This window comes from Mercenaria mercenaria, chromosome 14 (genome assembly GCF_021730395.1).
Source record: "Mercenaria mercenaria strain notata chromosome 14, MADL_Memer_1, whole genome shotgun sequence".
In the NCBI taxonomy this organism is placed as follows: domain Eukaryota; kingdom Metazoa; phylum Mollusca; class Bivalvia; order Venerida; family Veneridae; genus Mercenaria; species Mercenaria mercenaria.
Window position 1 is genome coordinate 53,555,230 of NC_069374.1, and position 12,967 is coordinate 53,568,196.

At 37.9% G+C, this 12,967-nt stretch overlaps 1 protein-coding gene across 2 annotated transcripts in view; it reads right to left on the reverse strand.

The window, feature by feature from the left end:
- LOC123527572 (neuralized-like protein 4) overlaps window positions 1-12,135 on the reverse strand; it is a 34,717-nt gene extending 22,582 nt beyond the window's left edge. For both annotated transcript variants that reach the window (XM_053523517.1, XM_053523516.1), the window contains exons 1-7: window positions 11,771-12,135; window positions 10,765-11,054; window positions 10,256-10,367; window positions 9,941-10,029; window positions 6,808-7,066; window positions 3,418-3,505; window positions 2,738-3,005 (exon numbers count right to left, since the gene is read on the reverse strand). In XM_053523517.1, the coding sequence (XP_053379492.1) occupies window positions 2,738-3,005; window positions 3,418-3,505; window positions 6,808-7,066; window positions 9,941-10,029; window positions 10,256-10,367; window positions 10,765-11,054; window positions 11,771-12,023 (1,359 nt within the window). In that variant the 5' untranslated portion in view covers window positions 12,024-12,135. The remainder of the gene's footprint in view (window positions 1-2,737; window positions 3,006-3,417; window positions 3,506-6,807; window positions 7,067-9,940; window positions 10,030-10,255; window positions 10,368-10,764; window positions 11,055-11,770) is intronic.
- Window positions 12,136-12,967: the final 832 nt, after the last annotated feature.

The following is a 12,967-nucleotide window of genomic DNA, read 5'->3' on the forward strand; positions in this document are numbered from 1 at the left end:
ACTTCCAACAAGAGGGCCATGATGGCCCTATATCGCTCACCTGTTATCATTGCACTTGAGGACAAGAAGGTCCTCAGAAAAAATATCTAAGTCCAAAGGACAGGAACAACAAAGCGAAGAAATTTAACCAAAAAAACAAAAAAATTCTTACAAGGTATAGATATGTCAAAATACACCTAAAAATTGGAGGTACCATCCATGTTGTACCACAGAAAAGTGGTCTCGGTTTTTCCCTACGGCCAATAATAAAAAAGTTACTAAAAACTAGAAATGTGTCCATGGGACACAGATGCCCCCACTACATGACATTAAAATGACAATTTTTTCCCAGGTCAGGGGCCAGAACTCCTACAATACTGAATGAATCCGGACGCGAAACCCCAGGTGCACAACTGCACATGCTGACCAACATTCCTGTAAACTTTGGTGATTCTAGGTCAAATACTTTTGGAGCTACGTGCGACACAACATTAAAATGACTAATTTTTTACTAAGTCAGGGGCCATAACTTCTACATGACTGGATGAATCCGGACGCGAAACCCCAGGTGCACAACTACACATGCTGACCAACATGCCTGTAAAGTTTTGTGACTCTAGGTCATATACTTTTGGAGCTAGGCACGACACAACATTAAAATGACCAATTTTTACAAAGTCAGGGGCCATAACTTCTACATGACTGAATGAATCCGGACGCGAAACCCCAGGTGCACAACTACACATGCTGACCAACATTCCTGTAAACTTTGGTGATTCTAAGTCAAATACTTTTGGAGCTATGCGCGACACAACATTAAAATGACCAATTTTTTACGATGTCAGGGGCCATAACTCCTACATGACTGGATGAATCCGGACGCGAAACCCCAGGTGCACAACTATACATGCTGACCAACATGCCTGTAAAGTTTTGTGACTCTAGGTCATATACTTTTGGAGCTAGGCACGACACAACATTAAAATGACCAATTTTTACAAAGTCAGGGGCCATAACTTCTACATGACTGAATGAATCCGGACGCGAAACCCCAGGTGCACAACTACACATGCTGACCAACATTCCTGTAAACTTTGGTGATTCTAAGTCAAATACTTTTGGAGCTATGCGCGACACAACATTAAAATGACCAATTTTTTACTATGTCAGGGGCCATAACTCCTACATGACTGGATGAATCCGGATGCGAAACACCAGGTGCACAACTACACATGCTGACCAACATGCCTGTAAAGTTTTGTGACTCTAGGTCATATACTTTTGGAGCTATGCACGACACAACATTAAAATGACCAATTTTTACAAAGTCAGGGGCCATAACTTCTACATGACTGAATGAATCCGGACGCGAAACCCCAGGTGCACAACTACACATGCTGACCAACATTCCTGTAAAGTTTTGTGACTCTACGTCAAATACTTTCAGAGCTACGCTCGACACAACATTTTCGGACGGACGGAAGGACGGACGGACAAGAGCAAATCTATATGCCCCCCCCCCAAAGTGGGGGCATAATAAGCTATTTATAGTAACGTAACAGGGAAGTAATTAAAAAAATAAAAATTGTAAGTGAACAAAAGAAGGATCTGCCAAATAAATCTGTTGACATAAATGAAATTTCAGATCAGTATCTTCATTAGTTATGGAGATATACCCATTTTAATTTGAAATAAAGGGAGGTAATTTGACATAAAATCAGTTCATAGTTATCTACCCTGATTGTCTCTGTCCAACTAATAACAATAATGAAATTTCAAATAAGTCCTATAAGTACTAACTGATATAAATCAATTTTGATTACAATCAGGGGAGGTAATCAGATATAAAATAACTCTGGAACCTATGATTGGATCTGATTTGTCACGGAATCCAAGACTTATTGTTGTTGAAGATATTTTAAAAGTTTGTATCAAATAAAACCATAAATGAAGTCTCTACATGGCTGCAAAAGCCAAAATAGCCAATTTTGGACCTTTAAGGGGCCATAACTCTGGAACCCATGACAGAATCTGGCCAGTTGAAGAAAGGAAGCAAGATCTTGTGGTGATACAAGTTGAGTGCAACTTTGGTTAAAATCAAATCATAAATGAAGCTGCTATTGTGCAGACAAGGTCAAAATAGCTAATTTTGGCCCTTTCAGGGGCCATAACTCTGGAACCAATTATGGGATCTGGCCGGTTCAAGAAAGGAACCGAGATCTTATGGTGACACAAGTTTTGTGCAAGTTTGATTAAATTCAAATCATAAACAAAGCTGCTATTGTGCAGACAAGGTCAAAATAGCTAATTCTGGCCTTTTCAGGGGCCATAACTCTAGAACCCATAATGGAATCTGGCCAGTTCAAGAAAGGAACCAAGATCTTATGGTGATACAAGTTGTGTGCCAGTTTGGTAAAAATCACATCATAAATAAAGCTGCTATTGTGCAGACAAGGTCAAAATAGCTAATTTTGGCCCTTTCAGGGGCCATAACTCTGGAACCCATAATGGGATCTGGCCAGTTCAAGAAAGGAACCGTGATCTTATGACAGAAATTGTTGACGGACGCACGGACGGACGAAGGGTGATCACAAAAGCTCACCTTGTCACTATGTGACAGGTGAGCTAAAAAGCCATCTTTTGTCAAATCGCCACAGAAAACATTTATCTCAGTGATACTTTCAACCTCTTTACAATCATGTGACCTACTGACTGAGCTGACTGGGCATGCTGTAAGTAAAGAAAGCTTTTCAGTTACCTTTAGCCTGTCTAAATTCTGTCCATAATCGTCCATCACTGTGGTACCATTATACATCACCCCATTTCCAGTCATCATCCAGGTTCCAGATCTTATATTTGTCATTGTCGATGGAAACTCAAGGTTCTCTGGAGAATGCAATGTCAGCCCGATCTCTATTGACCCCGCCCATTTGTCAACCATCTTATCAATACAAACTTCAAATATCTCATTAGGTCTGACATGTCTGTTTGTGAGTACCACTCCATTGTTGAAATCATCCAGAGCACTGAAAATTTACATCTATTTTAACAATTTCAAAATACAATGGTCATAACTTCAGAGGTATTATGGAAGGAACATTTTAAAAGTTTCATAAAAATAGCCCGCTCGCATAAAGATAACATATTTAAATTTGTGAAATTCTATCAACAGCAAGACATAAAATTCTCATGACCACTTATATGTACATGATCATATAATTTGGCCTCATCTGTTGAACTTAAGGGTGTTCATGAAAAGCCTAAATATCTTCTCTAAAGATGAAATTTTAAGCAATATTATATTCATGTTGGCACCATTAAAGATGAATGACCACCACTTTTGTGTCCATTTGCTTTGCAAAATTTTGAAACTTTATCCGGTCTCTACAGTAATCTGGTCAATATAAGTACTAAACAAAATGTAGCTATGGTACATACTTTGGTCTATGAGCAGTCCTCCCACTGTTCACAACACTAGCATGAGTACCACAACGTGTATGGAAACATAACCTCTCTACCTCATCATCTGAAAGTGCAAACACAGAAATCTATAAATAGTACATGTCAAACATGCATGTAGTAATCTATAAATTATACACGTCAAAAAAGTAATATAAATGATACATGTCAAAACAAGAGCTGTCACTAATGGTGACAAATGCCCCCGCAGCACCTTGACCTTTGACTTGGTGACTCCAAAGTCAGTAGGGGTGGTGTACTCAATATTAAAGTAATATCAGCATGTAAAGTTTGAAAGTCCTGGGTGAAGTGGTTCGCATGTAAAGTGCCTTCTTGCAAAAAAGTTAACATTGGCCCCTGTGACCTTGACCTTTGACCTGGTGCCCCCAAAGTCAGTAGGGTTGGTGTACTCATAAAGTACTATCAGCATGTAAAGTTTGAAGGTCCTGGGTGAAGTGGTTCGCGAGTAAAGTGCCTTCATGCAAAAAGTTAATGTTGGCCCCTGTGACCTTGACCTTTGACCTAGTGACCCCAAAGTCAGTAGGAGTGGTGTACTCAATAAGTACTATCAGCATGTGAAGTTTGAAGGTCCTGAGTGCAGTGGTTCGCGAGTAAAGTGCCTTCATGCAAACAGTTAAAGTTGGCCCATGACCTTGACCTTTGACCTGGTGACCAAAAGTCATTAGGGATGGATTACTCAATAAGTACTATCAGCATGTGAAGTTTGAAGGTCCTTGGTGCAGTGGTTCGCGAGTAAAGTGCCTTCATGCAAAAAGTTAACGTTGGCCCCTGTGACCTTGACCTTTGACCTGGTGACCCCAAAGTCATTAGGGGTGGTGTACTCAATAAGTACTATCAGCATGTGAAGTTTGAAGGTCCTTGGTGCAGTGGTTCACGAGTAAAGTGCCTTCATGCAAAAAGTTAACATTGGCCCCTGTGACCTTGACCTTTGACCTGGTGACCCCAAAGTCATTAGGGGTGGTGTACTCAATAAGTACTATCAGCATGTGAAGTTTGAAGGTCCTGGGTGCAGTGGTTCGTGAGTAAAGTGCCTTCATGCAAAAAGTTAACGTTGGCCCCTGTGACCTTGACCTTTGACCTGGTAAACCCAAAGTCATTAGGGGTGGTGTACTCAATAAGTACTATCAGCATGTGAAGTTTGAAGATCCTGGGTGCAATGGTTCGCGAGTAAAAAGCCTTCATGCAAAAAGTTAACGTTGGCCCCTGTGACCTTGACCTTTGACCTGGTGACCCCAAAGTCAGTAGGGGTGGTATACTCAATACGATCTAACTAACTAACTAACTAAACTAACTAACTAACTAACAGTTGAAAACTAATATGCCTCCCTTCGGGGGCATAAAAATAATATATAAATGATACATGTCAAAAATGTAACATATAAATGATACATGTCAAACAAACATAATATTATACTAATCAATAAATAGTACATGTCAAACATGCATGTAGTAATCTATAAATAATACACGTCAAAAAAGTAATATAAATGATACATGTCAAACAAGAGCTGTCTCCATAGGATGACACATGACCCGATGGCACTTTGAATGAATAGTTATGGCCGATGTTAGAGTTTAGGACCTTTGACCTACGGACCTGGGTCTTGCGCACGACACGTCGTCTTACTGTGCCACACATTCATGCGTAGTTATTTTAAAATCCATGCATGAATGACAAAGATATGGACCGTACATGCCCATCATTGCACTATCATGAAATATGACCTTTAACATCTAAGTGTTAACTTGACTTTTGAGCTACGGACCTGGGTCTTGCGTGCGACACGTCATCTTACTGTGTCACACATTTATGCACAATAATTTTAAAATCCATGCATGAATGACAAAGATATGGACCGGACACGCCCATCAATGCACTATCATGAAATAGGACCTTTAACATCTAAGTGTGACCTTGACCTTTGAGCTACAGACCTGGGTCTTGCGCGCGACAAGTCGTCTTACTGTGCCACACACTTATGCGTAGTTACTTGAAAATCCATTCATGGATGACAAAGATATGGACCGGACACGCCCATCAATGCACTATCATGAAAAATGACTTTTAACGTCTAAGTGTGACCTTGACCTTTGAGCTACGGACCTGGGTCTTGCGCACGACACATCGTCTTACTGTGGTACACATTCAGGCGAAGTTATTTGAAAATCCATCCATGGATGACAAAGATATGGACCGGACACGAAAACTGCGGACAGACAGACAGACGGTTCAAAAACTATATGCCTCCCTTCAGGGGCATAAAAAGTAATATATAAATGATACATGTCAAACAAACATATACTAATCAATAAATAGTACATGTTAAACACAGTAGTCCAAAAGTAGTACATATCAAAGATAGCAATATATTTAAATAGCACATGTCAAACACAGCACATATCAAACACAGTACATGTCAAACGCAGTAATCTATAAATAGTCTATGTCATATGCAGCTTTCTCACTTATCGGACAGAAAAATTTCTATTTTTAGAAATGCTGGAAAATCTTATCTCACATGGGTTATCCCACACTCCTGTGACGGACTACTTCGTGCCTGAATATACATATCATTTAGGTATAATAATTAAAAATCAGGTACCTTTATCTTTTCTCTCCGTTCCTTATAGTGTATTTCTCGATTCAAAATTCATTACTTTATGATAAGAACGTACCGTTACGCTATAAACGATAAAACTAAAGCGAAACTTTGTTATTGTGCGTCACTGATCTGTCACGACGTCACTTCTGCTTACGGACGTCAATTTCCCGCGTTTTAAATAGTTTCATATTTTCATGCTTGTTTTTATTGTTTCTGTTGTTGTAAGTGAGAAATAGAATCCATCATTGGTGTTCGGTGAAGATCGGAAATCCCAACCCTCAGGCGCACCGCTCGTCTTAAACTCGGCACAGCCTCGTTTAAGACTTGAGTGGTGCGCCCTCGGGTTGGGATTTTCTGATCTTAACCGAACACCAATGACAGATTCTCTATAGCTATAAACAGTGCACAGTAATCTGTAAGTGCATGTCATCTACACTGTCTTACAAAAACAATGCTCAGTACCAGGACTCATTAAATATTGAGCAGAACCAGTGAATAAAGTACATAAAACATTTTTTCCAAGTGATGATTCAAACTTTTAGTCTATAATGTAATAACGTTTGAGAGCAATGGTGCTGCAGTGATTTAGGTGCCTGCTGCTAACGAGTTACTGGATTTGAATCTTACTGTGCCACATATGCCATCAGTGCCGTTTTCTCAACAAAGAAACCTGTTTTCAGAGTGGTTTAAATCTGCTGCAAGAAACTTTCAATGATGAGCTAAAATCATTTAAATTTATCCTAACCTGCACTGTTATCTTCATCAAATGGATCTGTAAACTGTCTAGGTACCCTCTGTCGCTCTGGCCGCCGACTGTTTACCATGTGATGATAGTTTGGATCATTCCGATCAAGAATGGTCACTTTCACTGCCATACCGTACAAGTCAACCACACCCCACACAGTTGGTGGACATGTATTAGAAGCCATACCTTGATCTACACCATTGATAAAGTAATGAAGGCTTCCGTTACTTTTCCGAATCAGCCCTATCCTGTCTCCTTCCTGTAAAACAAGAGTACTCAAATATTCTTAAAGAGGCATGCCTCCCAGTGATCATCAATGATTTTGAAACAAAAATAGTACAAAAATAATGAAATTGTAAATCAGTTAGTATGTAAGTTGATATTTCAGTATGTTATGAAGTACAGCTAAATGCCACAGAAATGAAATAGGACAGGTTCTCAAACAAGAGCTGTCAGTGGACAGTGTACTAGACTATTCTCAGTGCTTGATAGTAAAATATAAGCTATGAGCAAAACTTTAACATTACAATACAGGGTTCTAGCCAGGATTTTCTGAAGGCATGTTGCAGAAGGATATTTTTTGACAAACAAAGAAAATTTTGTGTTACTACAACTCGTTTTGGTGCTGGTGCATTTCAGAGTGAAAAACATAGTGGTATTTTCAGTGATTAATAAGCATTATTTACATGCACAACAAGAACAAATAAAGATATTGGGTCATAAAAAATCCTATGGAGTTTATTTGCTGAATGACAATTAGAAGTTTATCAATTTTAAGTTGCTAAAAATGTTCATTTACTATTTACTGTACATAAAACAACACAATTTTAGCACTGCACACAGATCTATTTGTTTAAAGTTTATGTCTTCTATTCCTGTGGGGTTTATTTGCTGAAAACTTATCCATTTTTAAGTTTTTGAAAATGTCCACTGTTTGTTGTACATAAAACAACACAATCTGAGACTGTCATCCAGGGAAACGCTGGTTTCCATTTTGGATCAATGCCCGATTTCCTTTGGCCATTCGGCGTGGCTGGGGGGGATTCTAAAATTGTGACCGGGGCCTCAGTGGCCGAGTGGTTAAGGTCGCTGACTTCAAATCACTTGCCCCTCATCAATGTGGGTTCGAGCCTCACTCTTCATGTGAGGAAGCCATCCAGCTGGCTTATGGAAGGTCGGTGGTTCTACCAAAGTGTCCGTTCGTGATGAAATAATGCACGGAGGGTATTTCAAACTTTTCTCTACAAGTTCTATTTTGAAAGTGACGACAGAAAACATTAATTCTTGCATTGTCTTTTCGATATTCCGCCCGAGAAAACACATTTCATACATGTGAAAAACATTAATATTACGGCGATAATAATAAATTGTTCAAAAGCATTTTACCGTGTTACACAATTTTTGACTTAATTCCTTCCATTGTCTTTCATTGATTGCGAAAAATATTCGGACGATAATTGTTGAATCATCTGTCATCTAATGACATGTATAATCTTTAAACTTGCGAAAACAGTCACTTTCATGTACACATCACAAGATACCGCCTGTCAAAGGATTTAAAGGCGGAGCTACGATGAAATTTACGTCACACGTTCCACATAGGCAGCTGTCATTGGTTTATCGGCTATCTTAACTGGCATCGCTTTACTTAAACTATCGGGTAAGCACGTGGAAGCTTTTCGAATACACTATCGGATTAATCGGGGTGTTTATTGGGATGATTTTATGACATGTCGCTTCTTCAATTAAGGGATGACGGGGGAAATAAGGGATGTCGAATATACAACTCAAAGTCTGAAGGCATGTCGCACGCGACAGGCGATAATAGCCTGGCGAGAACCCTGCAATAAGCATATTTTAAGTCGGAAAGGGGCCATAATTCAGTCAAAATGCTTGATAGAGTTGCCTCCTCCTTTTTACAGACTGGGGTCATGATGGTAAACAAGTATGCAAAATATCAAAGCAATATGTCAATGGACTTTGAAAATATTTGGGGTGGTACGCAAACTTTAACATTAGTGTGATGCTCGCACTGACGCTGGGGCGAGTAGGATAGCTCCCCTATTCTTCAAATGGTCAAGCTAAAAACTACAAAAAAACAAAACAAGAGCACCGCCTTGCGGGTGCTGACGCTCATCTGATTTTTTTTGTGTAATAGAAATATTGTCCTACCCATGATTTTCTAAGTCTAAAAAGGGCCATCATTCTTGCAAAAAGCAGAATAGAGTTATGTTTCTTGATGTACAGTGTCCACTTATGATGGTGAAAAACTGCTGCAAGTTTTAAAGCAATAACTTTGATAGTTTATGAGAAAAGTTGACTTAAACATAATACTCAACCAAGAAAATGATTTTCTAAGTCCAAAAGGGGCAATAATTATTGCAAAAAGCAGGATGGAGTTATGTTGCTTGCTGTACAGGGTCAGCTTATGATGGTGAACAAGTGTTGCAAGTTTCGAAGCAATAGCTTAGATAGTTTAAGAGAAAAAGTTGACCTAAACATAAAACTTAACCAAGAAATCTGATATTTTCTAAGTCCAAAAGGGGCCATAAATCTTGCAAAAAGCAGGATGGAGTTATGTTTCTTGCTGTACAGGGTCAACTTATGATGGTGAACAAGTGTTGCAAGTTTTAAAGCAATAGCTTTGATAGTTTAAAATAAAAGCTGACCTAAACATAAAACTTAACCAAGAAAACTGATTTTCTAAGTCCAAAAGGGGCAATAAATCTTGCAAAAAGCAAGATGGAGTTATGTTTCTTGATGTACAGGGTCTGCTTATGATGGTGAACAAGTATTCCAAGTTTCAAAGCAATAGCTTTGATAGTTTAGGAGAAAAGTTGACCTAAACATAAAACTTAACCAAGAAATCTGATATTTTCTAAGTACAAAAGGGGCCATAAATCTTGCAAAAAGCAAGATGGAGTTATGTTTCTTGCTATATAGGGTCAGCTTATGATGGTGAACAAGTATTCCAAGTTTCAAAGCAATAGCTTTGATAGTTTAGGAGAAAAGCTGACCTAAACATAAAACTTAACCAGGCAACGCCGACGCCGACAACCGCTCAAGTGATGACAATAACTCATCATTTTTTTTCAAAAAATCAGATGAGCTAAAAAATGAAATAAAATATTACCGCTAAAGCATCGAGGTTATACTGTCCATATTCTCTTCTTGTACCTTTACCATTGGTCAATATACCACAGCCACTCATCATTATAGTTCCTGTAAATGAATTCTCAAACTCACATATTGTAAAATCATTTTAATTCATGGGGGACTAATTTTTATAGATTTTGTTGTCGAGTCAATCCACAAAGTTAAATTCAAATTGATTATACAAAATATCCAATACATTTCATGTTCAACATTTGAAATCCCTGAATTCATGTTCCAATGAACAGATGGCCAGTGCCACTTCTATTATGCCTTCCGCTTAGAAGGGACTTACCAGATCTCATATTGGTCATGGTAGCAGGAAAGTCTATTGCACTGGGATTGTGTGTCGTGATTCCAACCTCAATTGAGCCTGACCATTTGTCTACCAACCGATCAAGACGGATCTAAAATAACATAGCCATTCAATTAATCAATGCCAGAACAAACTTTCTCAGCACTAAAGCAACAGTACTACAATATCCATCTACTCTAACAGTAAAATCTGCATTGACACTTCAACAAAATTAAACAAACATTTTCTTGCAAATAAAGGCAAACATCTAGTATTCAATCCAATTTTTTGAGTCTAAACTCTGCTAAAATTTACTATAATACAATCCTCAACAAAAAGCAAGGAAGAAATTGCTAGCAAAAAGAATTCTTTTTATTGTAACTAGAACAAATGGCTTACAAAAAGAATGCTATTTACAGTAACTAGACAAATGGCTTGCAATGGCTTAAATGAATCCCATTTTCTTTATAATTCAAAAACAATTTGTTTAGATTTCAATCAAACTGTACCTCAAATAATTCATCATCTTTTAGAGGTCTATTTGTCATGACAACTCCATTATTAAACTCATCTAGCGGTCTCCGCCTCTCTCCCGTTCTTCTGCCATTGCTCAGCTTCACAAGACTGCCACATCGCTCGTGAAACGTGAGACGCTCGTTAGAATGCAAGGCATCTCCAGCTAGTGTAAGAGCTTCTGTTGTACGTGTCAGGTCATTGACAATCTGGCTGGATAACTGGGCAAGAAATTCATTGGCAAGCTGATGGGCTACCTCACTTGGGGTTGAATTTGGTGCTGCAACTATAGATAAAAGACATTACAACATAATGACAATATTCTCGTGTTATATACATGCATAAGTGCATATTATTTACCACTGGAGCAGTAATTTAGACAAAACAAACTTAGTTCTTCTCAGGTGAAGCTTAAGTGTTGGTAATGTGTAGCTTTTGATGAAATGGATTTTATTTCTGGAGTGGTAACTTTCAAACTTGACTTGTGATTTAAAACTCAAATGTATCTCTAATCAATAAGTCTTGCAGGCATATATCAAAGTTTTTTTGACCATTTTGATTTTATAGTAGATCTTTTTTCTTTTCAATACAGTAAGAATGAAACTACTATGTTTGCAAGTCAAAATATCTACAGAAATTATACATCGTAACAAGTAGTACTGAAATGACTTAATTTTACTTAAACTGCCCTTTTATAGTCATAGTTTCGTAGCTTTGATGTTTTTAACCTTTAGCCTGCTGGCGGCAAGTGATTTTGCCTTTGCACCCAGTGCAGACCAAGATCAGACTGCATGGTCTGTACTGTTCGCTATTCAGTCAATGAATTTTCAGTAACACGGTTACTCCCCTTTGAATAATATGTGGTGCTGCACAACTTGAATGATGGACTTGTCCATTTAAAAACTTTAGCAGGAAAAGGTTAAATGACATACACAACTCTGACAGACTAATCACTTGCAATACCTGTCCAATTAGAGAACTGATTCAATTTTATTCACTTACCACTGACTCTGTTATCTGTAGATTCTATAATGGATACCTGGGCACATTTGCCATACATGTCAATAACAGCGTAAACACCAGCTGGGATATCTGTAGCAGCAGTGCCCTGATCTATACCATTTACGAAAAAATGAAGTTCTCCATTCGAGGACCTCATAACACCAACAACATCACCCTCGGACAATTGGTCAAGGTCGCACCCATATTCTTCTATCATTGAGTGTCCATCCTTCAGGACCGAGCTCCCCGACATAACCCAAGTTCCATCCCGAAATCCTGTGGCACTGATAGGGAAGTTGAGATTGTCAGGGTCGCATGTAGTTACTCCAATCTCTATAGACCCACTCCAAGAATTCACCTACAATAATTTGTTCAATAAAATCTTGTATGTTTAAACACAACAAAGCTAAATCTGAGGGAATCATAATAGCATATTTATAGAATAATAATAGCATTTTTGAAAATTGTTCCTTCCAGAAAAAAATGACTTAAAAACACACTGTTCTGGTGTCTGCGTACAGGGCAAGCTACAGGTCCAGTAATCAATATGAATACTGGGAAGGGAATATACATAGAGCTAGGAGAGTACATTTTATCTTTAAAAACAGGAGATGATTTCATTTTTTTATTTGTTTTCGTACTTTTCTCATTGTTTTAAATACATGGTAAGTTACAGGAAACAGAAGTATCTATAATTCTTTAAACCCAGGAAAAACACGATTGCAAATTCGTCACATAATTAATAATAGGTCCGGTAATCAATATACATATATTATAAAGTGTATTAGTATTTACTAGTGTATAAGGTAATTGCTGGTAAAAGTTATGATAAGTTGTCAAAAAGTTGCGTTTCTTACGTTTATTTTTGTAAATATATATATATATAATAAGCTCTCACTTGGGTCTGAGGTACATGTATATTGAATATGAAATTTTCACAGCAATTTCCAATAATCGCCGTTATTTATTTATTCAAGCAGTAAAAGGAATTCTACAATGCATGAGCAAAATCAATGCCTTCAGTACTGAAGAAAACAGTAAGTTTATTATTTTTATGAATCAGTCCGAGGAAAACAACTTCAAGAAAAACAAAAGCTTCCGATTACAGTGTACAAATCGCTATTAATATTTATCGAATTTGCGATTGTATTTTCCCCGGGATTAAAGAATTATAAACTTTTTTATTTTAGTGACTTA